Source organism: Eleginops maclovinus, chromosome 16 (assembly GCF_036324505.1).
Source record: "Eleginops maclovinus isolate JMC-PN-2008 ecotype Puerto Natales chromosome 16, JC_Emac_rtc_rv5, whole genome shotgun sequence".
Lineage (NCBI taxonomy): Eukaryota > Metazoa > Chordata > Actinopteri > Perciformes > Eleginopidae > Eleginops > Eleginops maclovinus.
The window spans coordinates 6,642,090-6,658,997 of NC_086364.1; the positions used below are offsets into that span (position 1 = coordinate 6,642,090).

The following is a 16,908-nucleotide window of genomic DNA, read 5'->3' on the forward strand; positions in this document are numbered from 1 at the left end:
AATCAAGAAGCTACTTAAACAAACCACAATTAGGATGCTTCTACAATCCTGTCTGAGCAAGTGAGCAAATATGTTCAGTTTCTCATAAAAGTTTTACTAGCACTGCGATCACACTCTCCTGACCCTCTGAACCCTCCTCCTCATTGTTCCTGTGACAGAGAAGATTCCTGCAGCCACCGCTCCCTCAAGTGGAAATAATAAGTCATCTTCATGAGCATTATTAACATCTTGGCTGCTTTTCTGTTCCCTTAATACCCCCGTAGCTGTGATGTGAGCTCAGGTGGCTCTCTGAAGCCCCCATGTGGACATTTTCAACATCAATGGTGAAACTATACTGAGGTCCCCGCCTACTGCAGCAAAGAGAAACACGTTTTCCATTAAATAATTGGACAAGATTTGATGCTGGAAAAGTCCAGTTAAGAAAAGCAAGCGATCATGTATCACTTCAATGTAAGTAGTCAGGAATGTAGGAGATGTGTTTAAAAAAAAAGAAAAAGAAAATGTGTTTGAAAGGAATACTATATTAGCTTAGCTAATGTCAAAAATATAAATGTGTGTTTCAGTGTAACATGGACACACCAATAGGATTAAAAACAGGTTTGAGGATGATCCTTACATCTTCATCATAAGAAATGTCCTACATGTTTTCATGTGCTTTGACATGTTTAAAGCCTGAGCTTTTTTATCTGCTAGCTCAATTCTAAAAACAAATCCATGTATTATTTTTTTATTGTGTTTTTTGTATCTTCCTTATCGCAATTGTTTTTAGATATAGCTCCTTCTGCTTAGAGTTGTATAACTTTAGAACTGATTTAAATGGAATTGTTTCAGTGTTTTCTTACGTTTCAATCTTGTAAAGCTCTACATTATGTTACTTTTGTTTAAAATTTCAGAATCTGTATCACTGATACAGTATCAGCTATGATACTGTTGGCCTACTGCACAGGACACACCTGAACCTGATGTGTGTGAGTGTCTGAGATTTTTTTAGTAAGTGAGCACAGAGGTAAAAATCTGTCAGTCCAAGTGATGATCCTACCGTCAACGCAGGCTGCATTTATTAAGCTAAATGCTAGCGTCTGCATGCTAATATGACCATTTCTTTAGCAGGTTCAATAGATGTATATATGTAAGCTGCCCTAAAGCTTCTGGTCACATTTTGCTAGTGTTGTAGTCAAAACCACCCTAACCGAAAACAAGTAGACCAAGACCCGAGTGTACCAAGACCTCGTCCTCTAGTACTATAAAACTACATTTATGGTATGCAAACCAGTATTCTTTCTGGCTTATTTTATATCTCATGTTTGTTTGCCCTTGTACATGTTTGCACTGTATTTCTTATTGTCAAGATTGTGCAATTTGTAAATAAAACTGTTAGCAATCCCCATTGCTGCAGGTATTTGAGCAAGAGGTGAAATGCTATGACAAAGTAGTATGCCCTGTCTGTATGCATACTGCATGCAACAGAAATACTGTTGTTGAGGCAGATGCGATGTATTCAGAGTAAAAAGAAAAGTATGCAATTTGGCAGGCAGCAAATGTTCATGATCACCAGATTAGTTTGACTGGACATTTGCTAATCAGCAGAAAACACAAAATACATTTGAGTCTGAGGGGAATTCAAAATGTAAATATGGTTTATCCTGAATCAATTGTTTGTGCAGCTGTTTAAACCTGAATTTAAAAGCCTAACAGGGACGATGCCTGGCCTTTATATATCTGTGGCACTGCTTCTCCTCTTACTAAAGCAGTCTGGTCCATGTTGAATAAACTTATAAAGAAAATCAATTGTTACATTTTTAACCTGACTATGATGCTATATAGGAAGAGAAAGGATGACTGAAGACATTACAGTCCATCCCAAGGGGGGTCTGAACAAAACATCATGAAAAGCTATCTAATAGTAGGTCATCTTGTAAAAAACTGTATTGAAACAGGACCCTGAAAATATGGGAAACACAACAGCATGTGTCACTTGTTTTCTCTGACACTGGTGACTGATGACACATAATTGTAGAAAATGGTGTGGTATTACTTTATTTCATTAAATGAAAAACAATAACTATATTTATAGCTTAGCTTTATACACTGCACTGCAGGAAATATACGTGTTTTTTTCTCTAGTTAAACCACACAAGCACAAAGAAACTCAAATTTATTTAAATAACAAACTCTCAGTGAAAGTGTTTGTCGATTACTCAGGCTTCAGATGGTCTTCAGCCTCTTGGTTTCCACGCTGTGCGGCGCTGCCTCCTCCTGGTCTCTTTTGGCACCTTTGCCCGCGTCAGCCGTCTTCTGCTCGCCGGGCGCCTCGGAGCTGCTTCCTCTCGGGTTCCTCAGCTCCCTCTTCTCTCTCCTCTCCTCCATCTCACCGATGTCCTCGGCGAAGAGGGTTTTCAGAGCTGGGATGAGCCTGGGGAGGATTTTAAAGTCCCCAAAGCGCATCTAAACAAAAAGAAAGTGGATAAAGTAAATGGAGTGAATTATAACTCCGGTGGCTTTTCTTATAGCCTGCATGAGGACGGGGACTCAGCAGTGAAAGAAAGCATTGGTGTGAGCAAACTGTCTGCAGACAGCTTTTTGTTTGAGATCCTTTTAAATCGAGGCTCAAAACTTTTCTTGTTGCCAATTATACAACAAATTTAGTACAATTCCTTAATAGCTTTCACTGCACTGTCATTGTTATTGTTCACTTTATATATTTTAATTATATTGAGCATCTTAAAGTCTTTTTGACCATTTTTCAGTTTCCCTTTTTTTGACTTTGAGTGGTGCCATACAAATAAACTAGTCGTGTGCAAAAACAGCTTAAGACATTTAAATTATGCTCAAGTTAGAATCTAACTTCAACTGTTTAAACAAATATGGATTATTGTGGATGTTTTGTATTAAAGCGTGTGTATTCTTGTCAGGTATTTATTTATGGCGACTCATAAGACATGACTGAGGTATAATTGTGAAGCAATCCCACAGTTTTTCATATATTGATTTTATTTGTGTTCTTAGTTTGATAATAAAACTAAGAACTTGTGTTTGCATATTTAAACGTATTAATGTTTAAAAATAGCAAAGGTTCCGAACTTTAGATCAGGAAGTTTTTAATTTATTAAGTAAGACAAGAATAGGAATCTTACCTTTGGATACTGGTTTAAAACGTGTTTGATACTTGTGCAACAGAGAGAATCCGTTCTATATTATAAGCTGAAGATACTGCACCTCGGTTGAGTATAATCAACTGAAAACTGTAGAAATGGTATTAAAAATATGCATTCAGGTGCAATAATTTGGACAAGACACTTTAAAATGAATGAGAGTTTCAGAGCAGCAGATATCTGTCATGTCTTTTTAAAGTCGCAAAGCAGTGGTGAGAGACATGCAATCAGGGGTAAACTAAGGTATAACATGCAGGGTGAGTCCTGCAATAATTATGATTAGACACAATTATATTATCATTTTTCACAGTGGATAACAAAAGTATTTACAACAAAAAAAATACCAATAAAATAAATAATAAACAATAAAAAACAAGTCAAAAAGGAGATAAAGTATATTGAACTACTTTATTATTTAAAATTGTTCCATTGTTGTGGGGGGTGACTGCTTTAGCGTTTTGTACACAAATAATGTGAAATAAAAAAAGTTAAAAATCCAAACCAAAATAACTGCACCTCTTCCACACAAAGGGGAAACCCTTCTTCATTTGCTCGAGTATTCTGATTCTAATTAATACCATGGGCTTGAGCAGAGACACTTACCCTCATGTGGTCGAATGATATCCCCACCCTGTCGTCGAAGTCCTCGCTGAAGAGCGGGATCTTGGCGTAGCGCTGGCTGAAGTGGTTCAGCATGATGAATTGGGCGTTCATCTTCATGCCGATGCCGATGGCCTGGGAGGTGGTGCTGTCAGAAACATGGAGCCGAAAGTCAGAGATGTACTACCTCCTCTATAAAGCTGGAACTAAAGAGCTTCAGGGGAAAACTGACGATGGGAATATTGTTTTTAATCGGACATAAAAGACGTTTTTGTGAGGACGGACTCTCACTCTGGCACTTAAACCTCTGCAAAAATCAATGTCAATATCTGTGGAAAGTTTGACAATGCGCTCAAAACTGAGTCAAGTAGGTGATTTTATTTAGTTGTGTGACTTTAGCTGCCTTTTATTCATGTACAAAAACACCATTAAAGCCCTGCAGAGGCCGTTTGAGACACTTTATTTCCTCACCTGTGTCTTTTATCTACGGCCTCCTCCTCCATCCCGTCTTCCAGCGTGGCCTCATGGATCAGCAACGTTGCATCCTTTCCTGCAAATCAAAACAAACCAATCAGAGGGCCTGCACCACAGAGAAGCACTTCCTGTCCCGCAGGAAATCAATCATGTAGTCGGGCGTAATCAAGACATGGGCGTGCCCTGTTTGTCTGGCGAGCCGAGCCATCTGTAATCAACAGCCGTGGGATGTACTCGGAGGCTTTGCTTGGACGGAATCCAGTCAAGCAATTTAAGAAGAGTCAATGAAGAAAAATCCCACGGGAGCCATTAGGGGAGGCTGCCAGCTGCGAGAGTGATCGAAAGCATTAAGAAATATCTGATAAATTATTCAGACATAACCCGTGTAGTCAAGCTTCAGCTAGATAACCTTATATCTCTGGGATATTGAAAGCGTACGCTCAATTTGCTCTTACATACCATAGGTCGCTGTGGATGCACCTGAGTGAAACTTTAATATCATACATCACTTTAGCTGTACAGTAGGACATATAGCGATGATATGTGGTTCTTGCCCATACATTTTTTGGGTGTCAGTTAAAAACAAAATTAGAAAAGCATATTAGGATTGGACTCTTGTCGACTTATGTTGCAGTCTCAAAAAATGTGTGTTAATTTTTGTTTTGTAACCGCCGTGATTTATTAGCCTGGCTATACCAGCCTACGTACTTCCACCTAATTTCATTTTGCTCCTGTAAGCGAGACTGGTCATTACGTACGATTACTGGAACTCAGAATTCTATCGGTCCAATCAGCGAACAGGGGGAGGGGTTGAGAGCGATTACGTCGAAGTTGGTGCCGAGTTTGAATTGTAGTTTAGTCTGTAGTTCAACAATGGCGACGGAGGAAGAAACGCTACTAGCTATCCGCTCGGTTGTTTCAACTCTTGAAAGAATTCTTCATTTTTTCAAATACTTGTTTTGAGTTACGAATTGTCCCCTGAATCCTTAGGTTACATTGAGAACATTGACACGTGTCGTTGACAGCCATTATGACAGCCACACTCGCAGGTAGTGATTTCTTTACTACTGTGAAAGCGGAACTAGGAAGCGTCAAGTCAGAGCCTGCCCTTCGGCGCATTACATACGTCATTACCAAATGTTAGTGATTGGTTAAGTGAACTCCAATGATTTTAAACTTCAGACAAGTTTCCACCTATTACAGTAATCCAAATCCAATGACGCTGTACCAGACTGTATGCCGGAGAGAAGCCAAGTCAAACAGGCTGGTATTACCAGGCTAGTGATTTATTAGAAGGGAGGAAAAATATTTGTTTTATTATTTTGCACTTCTTTTATTAGTTTAAAAAGAGGATCAGTAGAAACCGGCATCTTTTAAAAAGTAGCCATCATTTTTTATTAGTTTTGAGAAAGACATGCATGCAACAAGTCATTTGTTGTATAAGGGCATTATAATAAAAGCAGCAGATCCAAAAGTCATTTTTAAAGACGACATTATGCTGTTTCAGAATCACATTTGTATTTTGTGTCTCTACTGTGACATGTCTCCATGCTTTAACGTTCAAAAAGGTCTTTATTTTTCTCATACTGACTGTGCTGCAGCACCTCTTCTCACCCTCTGTCTGAAACCAGAGCCCAGTCTGCTCTGATTGGTTAGCTGGCCAATTCTTGAGTGCTAGCCAATAGAAGCAAAAAGTGTTACATAGTGATGTCCTTATGTTATGGGAGTAAACACAGGAGTCAGATGGAGGTGGTTCAGGCAGTGGGGGAGTGTGTGGGAGAGAAATTTCCCTAGAGGGAACTTTGGGAATTTAGCCTTTGCAAACCATTTACTTGCACCAAAACCTATAAAACACACTACAGGAAAGGGAAAAGCCTGAACAGCATAATAGGGACCCTTTAATGAATGGCCATTTATCCAAAGTAATATTTACGACATTATGGCATATCCCCCCCCTCCTGCAGTAATAACTCTGAGTGTCACTGACCGGTCTGCACAAAGGCATTGCAGGGCATGGTGTCGCCAGAGAAGGCCAGCTTCCAGCCTGACGTGTGTGTGAAGCTGCAGGCGAAAGCATTCTTACAGTGATGCACTGTGCACGTCTGGAACTGAGGAACACAAAACACAAAGTGTGAGTATATTTAAAATAAACTGGGCAGCCTTTTATATCGAATCTGACACGTCACACACCTTATCCAGATCGTTCTTCCTCAGCAGAGCTTGGATGAACGACCTTACCCTCTGCTTGGGAACCTCAGCACCGGCAACCAGACATGTGTTCGGGATGAGGCTGAAACACGGAACAGAGGGGTTGCAGTGCAAAAACAGTGGAACCACAGAAACAGGAACATGCATCAGTACATGGTTTTCTCCAAACATAAATAAACTTGTATTATTTCTGTACTTTCCTTTGTTTTCCTTAGTCTTTATTCCTATATAGACTGAAGATACTTACCCAGGGTATCAACAGTGAGTGAATATCAAACAGTGTTATTGTTTTTTTATTACAAAGGAAAGCAGCCATGATCATTTGAATCCAGAAACACACACACACACACACACACACACACACACACACACACACACACACACACACACACACACACACACACACACACACACACACACACACACACACACACACACACACACACACACACACACACACACACACACACACACACACACACACACACACACACACACACACACACACACACACACACACACACACACACACACACACACACACACACACACACACACACACACACACACACACACACACACACACACACACACACACACACACACACACACACACACACAGAAAACATAAAGGTAAAGTTTATATTTTAATCTCAATAAGTGTTGTGTCCACATACTTGATATGGTGGAGGATCTCCTGGCAGTAATCGTGGTACTGGTTGAGCCAGTACATGATCTGCACCGGGGCCACCAGGTACACGGGTGTGAACGGCTTCCCCAGCGCTGTCTGAAGGACACAAACATACATTTCAAGTTATTCTAAAACATTCAATTACCAAAAGTTGTTAATGTTTAAGTTCTCATTTTTCCTTTACATACCAGTGCTCTTTCCCTCTGATACAGCAACATCAGCAGCCCCTAAGAGGAAAGAGATGAAAGACTGATTTTATTTATGGATGTAAAAGAAAACAATCCAAGGGATAACATGTTAAAGCGTGAACATTTCCAGCTTGGTCACTGAGGTTATAAAAGAACGTGACACACAGTCAAACAAAACAGGTGGAAGTCAAGGTCTGTGACGTGTCTGCTTTTTGTCCTCAGAGTCAAAACTAAACACGGAGAAGCAGTGTTTAGTTTTTATTCTCTATATACCTGGAACAAACAAACATGCCCAGGATCTGCTTCAACTTCATGTCATTTTGCTCAGTATAAGATGATCCGTCCTGACATGTTATTTATGTGAAGCTGCTTACCGTGTGGTGGTCGGCGTGCAGGTGTGAGACGAAGATGGTGGAGATCTTGGAAAGAGCTTCGTCCACGGCTTCTCCGTAGTGTCTGCAGAGCTGCCCGAAGGTCCCCTCCCCACAGTCCAGCAGCAGGGACTGACTCGGGCTACAGGCAGTGCAGAGAGAGAGGACATGAGGACTGCTTTTCCTGCCATTTTGGAGTTACTCCATCAATGGAAATTGTAACAACCAAAAAGTCGACCAGAATTCATTACATTGTGTCACCTTTAAGACCTCATCACTACTTACAGCACCATTTCTCTAAGCATAGCTTTTCAATGTGCTTTGGCCTGTTTGAGGTCTCAGAAAATGAAAGTACCATTATAATGAAAAACAGTCGTGGCACAAAGCAGTACTTAATTAATTTCAGGATTTAATAGAAGGATTTACTTATCGTTTTTAAATATGTAAACCATTCAGCACCTTCTTATTTATCTGAGCTCTTGAAGTCACATAACACAACCAGAGCACTGAAGTCTACAAACAAGCGGCTCCTGGCATTACCCAGGTCCAGGCTTAAAGGTCTCCTATTATGCTATATTTGAACAATATATTGAAGGGTAATATCTATACAAAAAGTGTCTGAGAAGTGTTTTGCTCAAAATACCAAACAGATCACCCATTGCAGCATGCCTCATACCCCTCTATTTCAGCCCTGTTCCTGAAGTGCTGATTCTGGGCCCCCCCCTTAAAATTGAGCTGAGCTGAAGCTGGCCAAGCCCCTTTGGAGCATCACGTCACGCAGCTCTCTCTCCTCTGTGAACGTTTTCTACTGGGAGAAGATACTCAGCTGAACGCTGCAGTGATTAAACCCCATATTATGTTCCAAACCACATCCAGCATTATTTCTGAAACACTTCTCAGTGTTTACCGCTAGAACTTTGTGAGTCTCCTTACACACCGGGGACATCTTTATGTATAAAAGACATCAAAAAGTGCATTTTACATAATAGGGGACCTTTAAGACTCGGGGAGATGGGCCTTCTCAGTAGTGGCCCCAAAGCTGTAGAACAGCCTGCCTGTTCAGGTTAGAGCTGCACAGTCATTTAAGCACTTTAAAACACTGCTGAAACCCGTTTCTTCTCTCTGGCGTTCAGCCCCGACTAGCCAAGTTATCTGGATTTGACTTTCTTTACGCTGTAACATTATTGTTGCTTTTATTGTATTTCTTTTCATTTGATTTATTTTGACCTGTGTACAGTTACATCTTTGCGGATTGTCTTATTTTAAAAGCACTTTTGAAATGTGCTATGTAAATAAACTTGATTTTACTACTGAGTTTTGACTGCTGCTACATTATAAGACTGAGAACTGAGACACAGATAGGCAGTGTGTTTGTGAGAAAGAGAGAGGGAGTTGGTGAAAATAAAGGGATACAGTTTTATTTTTAGACTTTGTCTTGGTCTTTTTTTCTGATAACTATATTGCATGTTGGTTTTCTTTCATCTTCTCGTATTAGTCGTGGAAAGAAAGGTTATTAAGGAGAACATTTTGTCATGTTCTCGTTGAAGAAATGTACACACCAAGGGAAAGAAATCGTAACTGAAATATAAAGCACATAAATGACCTTCATTTTATCCCATTTTTCCCATTTTCATTCTGAAAAACTCATATGAAGAGTGTTATAACTTTAGTTAGTTAGTTTAAGAAGACAATTGTGCCACATTTAAATAAACCAGATGATAGGTTGGAATTTATGGGAAGATTTCCAGGTGCAATCCAAGTTCAAATATTAAAAATACATTATATTATAACCTGTGATCCATACCTCATATTCACTAAAGTGCCACTGACGTTTCTGATCTTCATCGGTAGAGCGGATCCTGTTCCCAAGAAAACCACCTCTGGGGATTTCTCTCTTTGCCCTGCAGTCAGAAAACGATGCATGATAAAACACTTCTTTTTCCTCCCCCATCACTGAAAGACCATCCACTTAAAAAGTAAGAAACAGTTTGTCAGGCTTTCAAGTAAGAAACATCCCTTCTGGGCTTTTAAAAGAGCAGAACTAACCAGAACGCTGAGCAGCGTCAGTGGAGCACATCTCCCTGCACTTGTCCACTTCTTCCAGAAAGTTTGGGACCTCCGACGCCTCTTTAACAAACTCCTCCGTGTTGCAGGAGGGGATGGCATCTCTAACGAATGAGAAACAGAGTGAGGAGGAAGAAGACACACACCACCGCCTGCAACAACACTGGCGTGGGATTCTTCCTGACCTTGACGCGCCTCTACAGAACTTGACAGAAACAGCGAGGAGAAAACACTGACACTTGTAAGACGAGGTGAAGAACAAAGGAGAAAAGAGCGGCCGAGTGCAATGGTCCATTCCAGATTGTTTTCTGTGACAAGGCAGCACTCGCAGCTGCACAGTACTGTCGGCTAAATTGGGGGGATTGAAGGACAGACTAACCTTTGCCACTCCATTACTGGTCTGAGCTGGAACTTGAGCAGACACTGGGCTCTGACGCTGGAGACGTGCAGCGCTGCCTCCGCCTCCTGGGGATGGAGACAAAAGCTTTTGATGTTTTCTTATAAACTACTTTTTATGGATCACACTTGATTTATCCCTTTGTGAAGTCTGCTTTTAAAGCCAAGAGGGAATATAGTTTAAGAAAGCCACTGCAGTAAATCCTCTAGAGAAACTTTATATATATATTTCAAAGTATTTCGCTGAGCCAAAACCAGGGAAGGACAATACTTCACAACATTTATTGTTGCCGATAGTCTTCACAATGTCTCTCCGATATAAGGAGAAATGGCAATCTGCTGATAAATGATGTTGCTAAGAGCACTTAAAATATTTAGTTTGCAGTCATAAGTTGTTCATGGTTTATAACCTTTTTTGATTACGTGAAGAAAAGTATTCAGTTTTATAAATCAAAATAAATGCTTAATGCAAATTAAGAGCAGATCTATTGAAGCAGGCAGGGACGATAACTTCCTAAATGAATGTTCATTTAACTGCAGCAATTTTGTGACGTGTAGTATTATTAATAATGTGTTCTATTCAATATAAGCAAACTCCACTCTCTGAATATCGCCATCTGCTACTGAAAAACCCTTTTCCATAAGAAAACAGAGGTAATGGAAATTAACTATTTATAATGGTAAACTCAAAACCTAAAATGTTATGCTTTTTTTTGCCAAATTAATGCAGATTTTAAGTAAAACTAAGAAAAAATCCTCATTTTGTCATTTTATATAAATCATTTTCACCGTGACTTAAATGGGTTACAGCTGCAATTAAGCATTCCTTTATTTAGTAAATAACATCATTCCCTTTTTACTACAATCACAATTAAAGCACATTTTCAGAGTGTAAAAACTCATACAATTATTCCAGCACACATAAGGAAATAACATTAATTGCACTTTCAAAAATGATATTTCACCCTCCTCAGTACGAGCTCTGAAACTAGGATATACCAAGTCATTTATGCTTATCTTTGAGCTTTTTGTGGCAAACTGAAGAGGCGTAAAGTGTGAAGACACAGCTACATCTAGTGGATTTATTTCAAATAACATAACTAAACAAAGGGGTAGAGATGGCTTCATCAGGTTAAATTGAGCTCAGCACGTTTTTTAAATCCAATTTCTTCCTCAAATGAACAGTTCAGCAGAACATTAAAAGAGCTTAATCTTTCTCTACTTATTATTTTCAAATCAATGTCGTGAAAAAGGCTCTGTAGAAGTTGTCAGACGTTGGAGACGTTCACACGTTCATTTTCTAATTCTTTATGTTTGTAAATGATTTTTTGTACAAAACCCCAAAGATATTTAGATTATAACACAGAAAATAAGATAATCCAAATATAAAAGAAGCTGGAAACAGTGACTCTTGATAAATGACAAAAAACAATTGATAATAATTGTTGTCCACTCATTTCTGTTTACCTTTGTTTTGAAAGTCTTGAGCTCTGGAAAGATTTCCGGGTGGATCATGTTGAGTTGGGCTTGAATTTTGTGACTTCTGACGTTGTGGACCGTGCAATTGTGTTCATTAAGGATCAGATGTTCAGCGGTGGAGGGGAACCTGCAGAAACACAGGAAACTGTTTAAGGGGGGGGGCACTTTAGGTGAATTTGGTGAAGCTTTTTAACTAATATATATCACAATGAGTTTTCCCATTTGACTAATCACATTCAGACACTTCTTTTTGTACAACAATATTTCGAAATGACAGTTGAAATACTTAAATCAAGCTTTGTCTTAATTTTTCCAGAACAGAAATGTCAGCATTGGATCTGACCTATTAAACAGCGTTCAAATATATGTTTTGTAAAATTCCTACATTTTGCAAGACACTACAGGTAAATAAAGAATGAATGGAGTTATAGATGTCTCCATGAAGTTTCCCCAGTTAACCTATAATACGAAAATATAAGTTGTCTGAATTTTGAAATATGCAAACGTTTGATGAATTTAGTAGAAATCTACAGACACAAGTAGAAGAACTATGAACAATAAACCCGTAATGTGTATTTTAGATATTCCTCTAGTCTGAAATAAAAACATGTTATGGAAGCAAAAACTGTCAAGTGAACCATAATGTTCTTTTTAACTGAATGTTAAAAACATGCACAACATCTTAATGGAGTCTGGCTTTATAGTGAGACATCACAAACCTCTCCATCCACTTCCTGTATTGATCTGTTTTCAAAACAGAATCTGGAGTCATGTGGACAACCATCACTGCGGAGTCCTCTGTCCCTCCCGTCTGGTATCTACAGAGACAATTTGACTTCTTTTATTTCACATATAGAAACAAGCTTTGGTGAGTTTTAAAAATAAATATGACAGATTATAACCTTCTCAGCTGCTGATTGGAGCAAACAGCCTCGATGAAGTCCTCCGACGGACACTCAACGATAATAAAGGTTGGTCCCGGGTCAGCAGGAGTGCAAACCTGCTCCGGCCGGATCTAAGAGACAACAGAGAGAAATAAGTGACCGGAAAAAAAGTGTATAGATACCCCCTAAAAAAAAAGGATTTATATCAGACAGAGCATCTGTATACCACACCTCTATGCCTTCGTATGTGATGCTTTTCCCACTCTTCAGAGATGCTATAAGAGGACCGATTGTTGATGTGCCACTGTGGGAGAAAAAGGTTTCATAGTATTTATAAAACTTGGTAAAATACAGTATTGTTGCAAAGGATTTCAAATTATACAAAATGTTTTCAGTTTTACATGAAATGAAATAAAAAATGGTAATAGGTAACTGGAAGATTTCTGGCCTTTGGATCAAACAGTTAATTGATTCATTTAAACAAAAACAAAATGAATGGTCACATGAATGGATTAATCAAAAATGACAATACCAATATGTATATACAGAGTTATGATATATCAATCATATTTAGGATTGTTCAATTTGAACATTACACAAACATAAAATCAGGGGGGGGAGTATGTCGTAATTAACTTCTGTTTTTACAAATTTGATGTTATTATTATTATTATTATTATTATTATTATTATTTTGGGTTTAAATCAAGTAACATCTGATTTCTGTCAACTGAGTTCAAGCTTCGTGTATTTAAATCAATAAAATCCATGAGAATGCACCCATATGTCTACATAGTACCCTTATTAACAGATCAGTAATTGGCCTAAGTTCTGTTCACTTTACATATAAAAAAAGTCCACTCACACAGGTAAACCCAGCTCGCGGGCTTGAGCGACTAAGAAGTTTCCTTTCTTTGGGTGAAGCTGTGGATGGAAAGAAGAAGAATAGAATATCAGATACAAAGTTCTTGCTGTGAACAACACACACAGGATGACATCATTTCTGAAGTTTCCTACCTTGCAAACGTAGGAAACAACCAAAGACATATCTCTGGTTGCTTTTCGTCTTTCACCTGCAAGATATAGGAAGAAACGAAAAGTCTAAACATCCTTCCAGTTCATTCCAGCTGAACTCAGCCTCTTTATTTTGACCATGACTGTATTATAGGACAACGGTGTCCATCAACACCCAATTAATGATTTTAGACTTCCTATTATACTACAACAACTCATTGATTATCAAAGATGTTGGCAATGAATTTCGTCATCCATTGGTGGGCTTGTTGTTATGACTCATGTCTTCTATGACAGGAGAAATTAGCCATTAAAGCCGAATAACAGGAAACGACGATGCCTCCTTTCCAGCATTTGAAACATGGCAGAGGCATTGACTAACCAAGCAAGGTGCAGAGGCTAACCTTTTTTTAAATGTCAAGATGTTTAGTACAATAAGAGAATAATGTAATAGATGTTGTTTGCAGCCTTTCACTACCCTGATATCAGACAAAATAAAATTGTAAACACGAAAAAGTGGGTTTGACTTTTCAAACCATGCTAGCAACCAGAACATTTTAAATTCATGTCGATGCTCCCCTCATGTTGTTTGTAATAACGCTGGTCATCCTCTGACCCTCTATTAGTACCATTATTGGGTAAAATTTTGTCCAGTACATCAATTTAAGACCCAATACCTGCTTAACTAAAGTAGTTCCCATCAGCCTCAGCTGTATTCGTGTTCACTGCTAATAGGCTAATGTAAATGCCAAACTATATTCCTGCAGAATGTACATATTTTAGCTTGCTAATGTTAGCTTGTAAATCTTCTAGCCTCACCTGGACTGCCTCCACGGCTGTTGCTGTAGTCGTCTCTCCTGGGGGAGGGAGGGCTTGGGGACGGGCTGCTCCTCCCTGATTTGGGGGAGAGCGGTCTGTCGTCACCCTTCAACTGGGCTGCAGAGTGAAGACAGAAAAGAGTGAGCTGCAAACCCAAAAGCACTTAAGAAGAAGCCTAAGTGAACATTAAGAGGATCAGGAAGGACTCACCGAATATTGGCACTTGATAAACTGTCATCGTTTCATCCGTGTACATCTCTTCGGTGTAAGGTCGCACAGCTAGGAGTGTATGATACAGTTAACATCAAACAGGACTCACACAATAATATCAAATGCCAATAAGATTCCAAAAGTAACATACACAGCTTAATGTCTTCCAGTGGTCCAGAAAACGACTTGATAGCTTTCACATAGTTCTCCTGTGATGGAAAAAGGCAGCGCAGAAGAAGAATGATGCATGCTTATTTATCAAAATATCTGAATTGGTATTGTCATTGTTATTTGGATATTGAGGTTGTATAGAAATATTGTGATATATGATTTTCTTCATATCTCTCAGCCCTACATACTGTATAGTTGAGTTTCTCACCAGCTGTGGAGGTCCAGAGAGAACACACTCTGGCACACCCGTGTCCTTTAGAGTTAATATCATCCCTGCAGTGAAAAAACAACAACAATTAAATTAAATCTTCAGTCTGTGATGTGTTTCTATCATGTTTTGAGGAACTGGGATGGACACAAAGATCTGACACATTTTACAGGTCTACGCATTTTAAAATGGACATGCAACCTAATATCTGAATAAATTAAAATGGTAGATTAAAATGAATCAAATTATAATAAGCATTCAATTTAGAAGTATTAATTTGCTTGAGTGCATTTAATTTAAATCATTTGAATATTCTATAAAAAGATATTTTGCAATTTTGTGTTGCTCTTTAAGCTTATCCACACATCAAGCAGTACAAACTGAATCGTTCATTATGACTGTTTGGTGACATTGTATCGCAGAGTGAAGTCACAGGCAGGATGGATTTTTAAAAAAGCTCTGTAATCTGAGGGATGGTACTGACCTGATAACCCTCCCACATTCTCCCAGCTCATCCTAGTCAGGAAGATGTTGTCCAGTCGAGCAGCTTTCAGTCTGTCAGAGGATTACACAACAATATTTACTATCTTGGACCTTACCTATCAGACTTACTTAGATAAACAACATGTGTTTAACCCATATACAGTATTAAATGTGTTACTTACTTGTGTTCCTGCATGAGTCTCTGTGTTCCTTCACCACAGTTGAACAGGTATCTGCAGCATAGATGAGGGGCACGTGTTATGTATCTTTATGGTAGAGCTCCTTAAATTATTTTGAACCCTAATGCTGTTATCAAATGTATCTATAAGGGTATTATACCATCAGGGAATGGGTGTATGGATATATGTCTGCAACCTTTTTTTATGTAAAGCACCCTTAACTGATATTGCATGATGACGTTATGTTACACTTCGTTTAATTGAAGCTATTATCCAAAGATACTATAAGTTCAATCACCTAAGAGATTAAGAATTCAGAACAGCAAGAACCCTGAATAACATTAGCTTCAAATAATCCAAACCTTTCCAGGTACAACAACTTGTTCTTATTTTTTTGTTAAGTTTAAAAAGGACAAATTGCAGTCATACAAATACATTTAAATTGAATCTTCTACTGCTGAAGAATGTCTGCTGCTTACAATAGTTACTTTATTGTTAATGTTTCCTTACTGTTGTCAATACAGTGTTTTCTGACAGCATAATACTACTTTGACTTGAGTATTTTTAGTATTAGTTGATGCTGATACTTTTGTACTTTTCTTGAGTAACATTTTGATTACAGGACTTTTACTTGTTATAGAGTATTCCTACACTCTGGTACTTTTACTTAAATACAAGTTCTGTGTACTTCTTCCACCTCTGACCACTTTGTGCCTCAGATAATTATACAAAAAAAAAAAAGCACTTGAAAATCAGCACGACTAACTCCTGACATGTTAGTGTGTACATTACCTGTTGTAATCGGAGAAGACATACAGTGATGCAGCATTGTCTCTGCTCCCTGCACCGACCACCTGAAGGTAGACCGTGGCTGGTCCGTGAACGTCCCCCCGTTTGCCCCGGCTCTCTTTGGTCTTCACCCGGCGTAGCGGTTCCTTATGCTTGGCTTTCTTCGGTCCCAGCTGAGGCATCGTCTCCGGGGTGTTACTATAATTAGCAGCCATTGTGCGGAAAAACTGGAAGAAAGTCCGATGCAGAGTAAACTCACAGCGTGTGTCAGCCGCAGACTGAGCTCTCCCTTTAATAAACACAAATGTAAAGGTCCTGAGCTTCAAATGGACCGTATTCATTATAAATACGCCACGATCATAAAAAAACAAAACAGTGCCGATTAATGACTTATTGCTTGTTTATACATTTCCTCACGCTTTTTAAAAAACATTATTTACCTAAGAGCAGCTAGATGGATGTAAATTCAGCACTGCTTTAGAGGTTGGTTGACACATGTGACATTTCTTCCGGCATCTAGTGATGACGT

The 16,908-nt window shown here is 38.8% G+C and overlaps 1 protein-coding gene across 3 annotated transcripts; it reads right to left on the reverse strand.

Annotated features, from left to right (window-relative positions):
- Positions 1–2,011: 2,011 nt before the first annotated feature.
- On the reverse strand, positions 2,012–16,907 carry elac2 (elaC ribonuclease Z 2). 3 transcript variants are annotated; one of them, XM_063903005.1, is made up of 25 exons: positions 16,820–16,907; positions 16,383–16,606; positions 15,594–15,644; positions 15,413–15,483; positions 14,929–14,993; positions 14,701–14,758; positions 14,550–14,618; positions 14,340–14,456; positions 13,524–13,579; positions 13,372–13,430; positions 12,739–12,811; positions 12,526–12,638; positions 12,343–12,441; positions 11,612–11,750; positions 10,128–10,213; positions 9,731–9,852; positions 9,489–9,585; positions 7,688–7,826; positions 7,314–7,352; positions 7,112–7,221; positions 6,417–6,516; positions 6,214–6,334; positions 4,224–4,302; positions 3,756–3,900; positions 2,012–2,445 (listed from the first exon to the last, which is right to left on the reverse strand). In XM_063903005.1, exons 2-25 carry the CDS (start codon positions 16,592–16,594, stop codon positions 2,206–2,208), a joined length of 2,460 nt encoding a protein of 819 aa, XP_063759075.1. In that variant the 5' UTR covers positions 16,595–16,606; positions 16,820–16,907; the 3' UTR covers positions 2,012–2,205. The 3 variants fall into 3 exon arrangements, with proteins under 3 accessions (XP_063759075.1, XP_063759074.1, XP_063759073.1); XM_063903004.1 differs by having other exon boundaries at positions 16,383–16,668; positions 16,820–16,899; XM_063903003.1 differs by having other exon boundaries at positions 16,383–16,900.
- Between the last annotated feature and the right edge of the window lies 1 nt (position 16,908).

Excerpts from the sequence above, each read along its gene's own strand:
- elac2 (XM_063903003.1), bottom strand. The coding sequence starts at position 16,720 with ATGAATACGGTCCATTTGAAGCTCAGGACCTTTACATTTGTGTTTATT. Across the intron at positions 12,639-12,738 it reads TCACATACGAAGGCATAGAG|ATCCGGCCGGAGCAGGTTTG; the intron begins GTGTGGTATACA and ends GTTGTCTCTTAG. Across the intron at positions 6,517-7,111 it reads GAGATCCTCCACCATATCAA|CCTCATCCCGAACACATGTC; the intron begins GTATGTGGACAC and ends TCCGTGTTTCAG.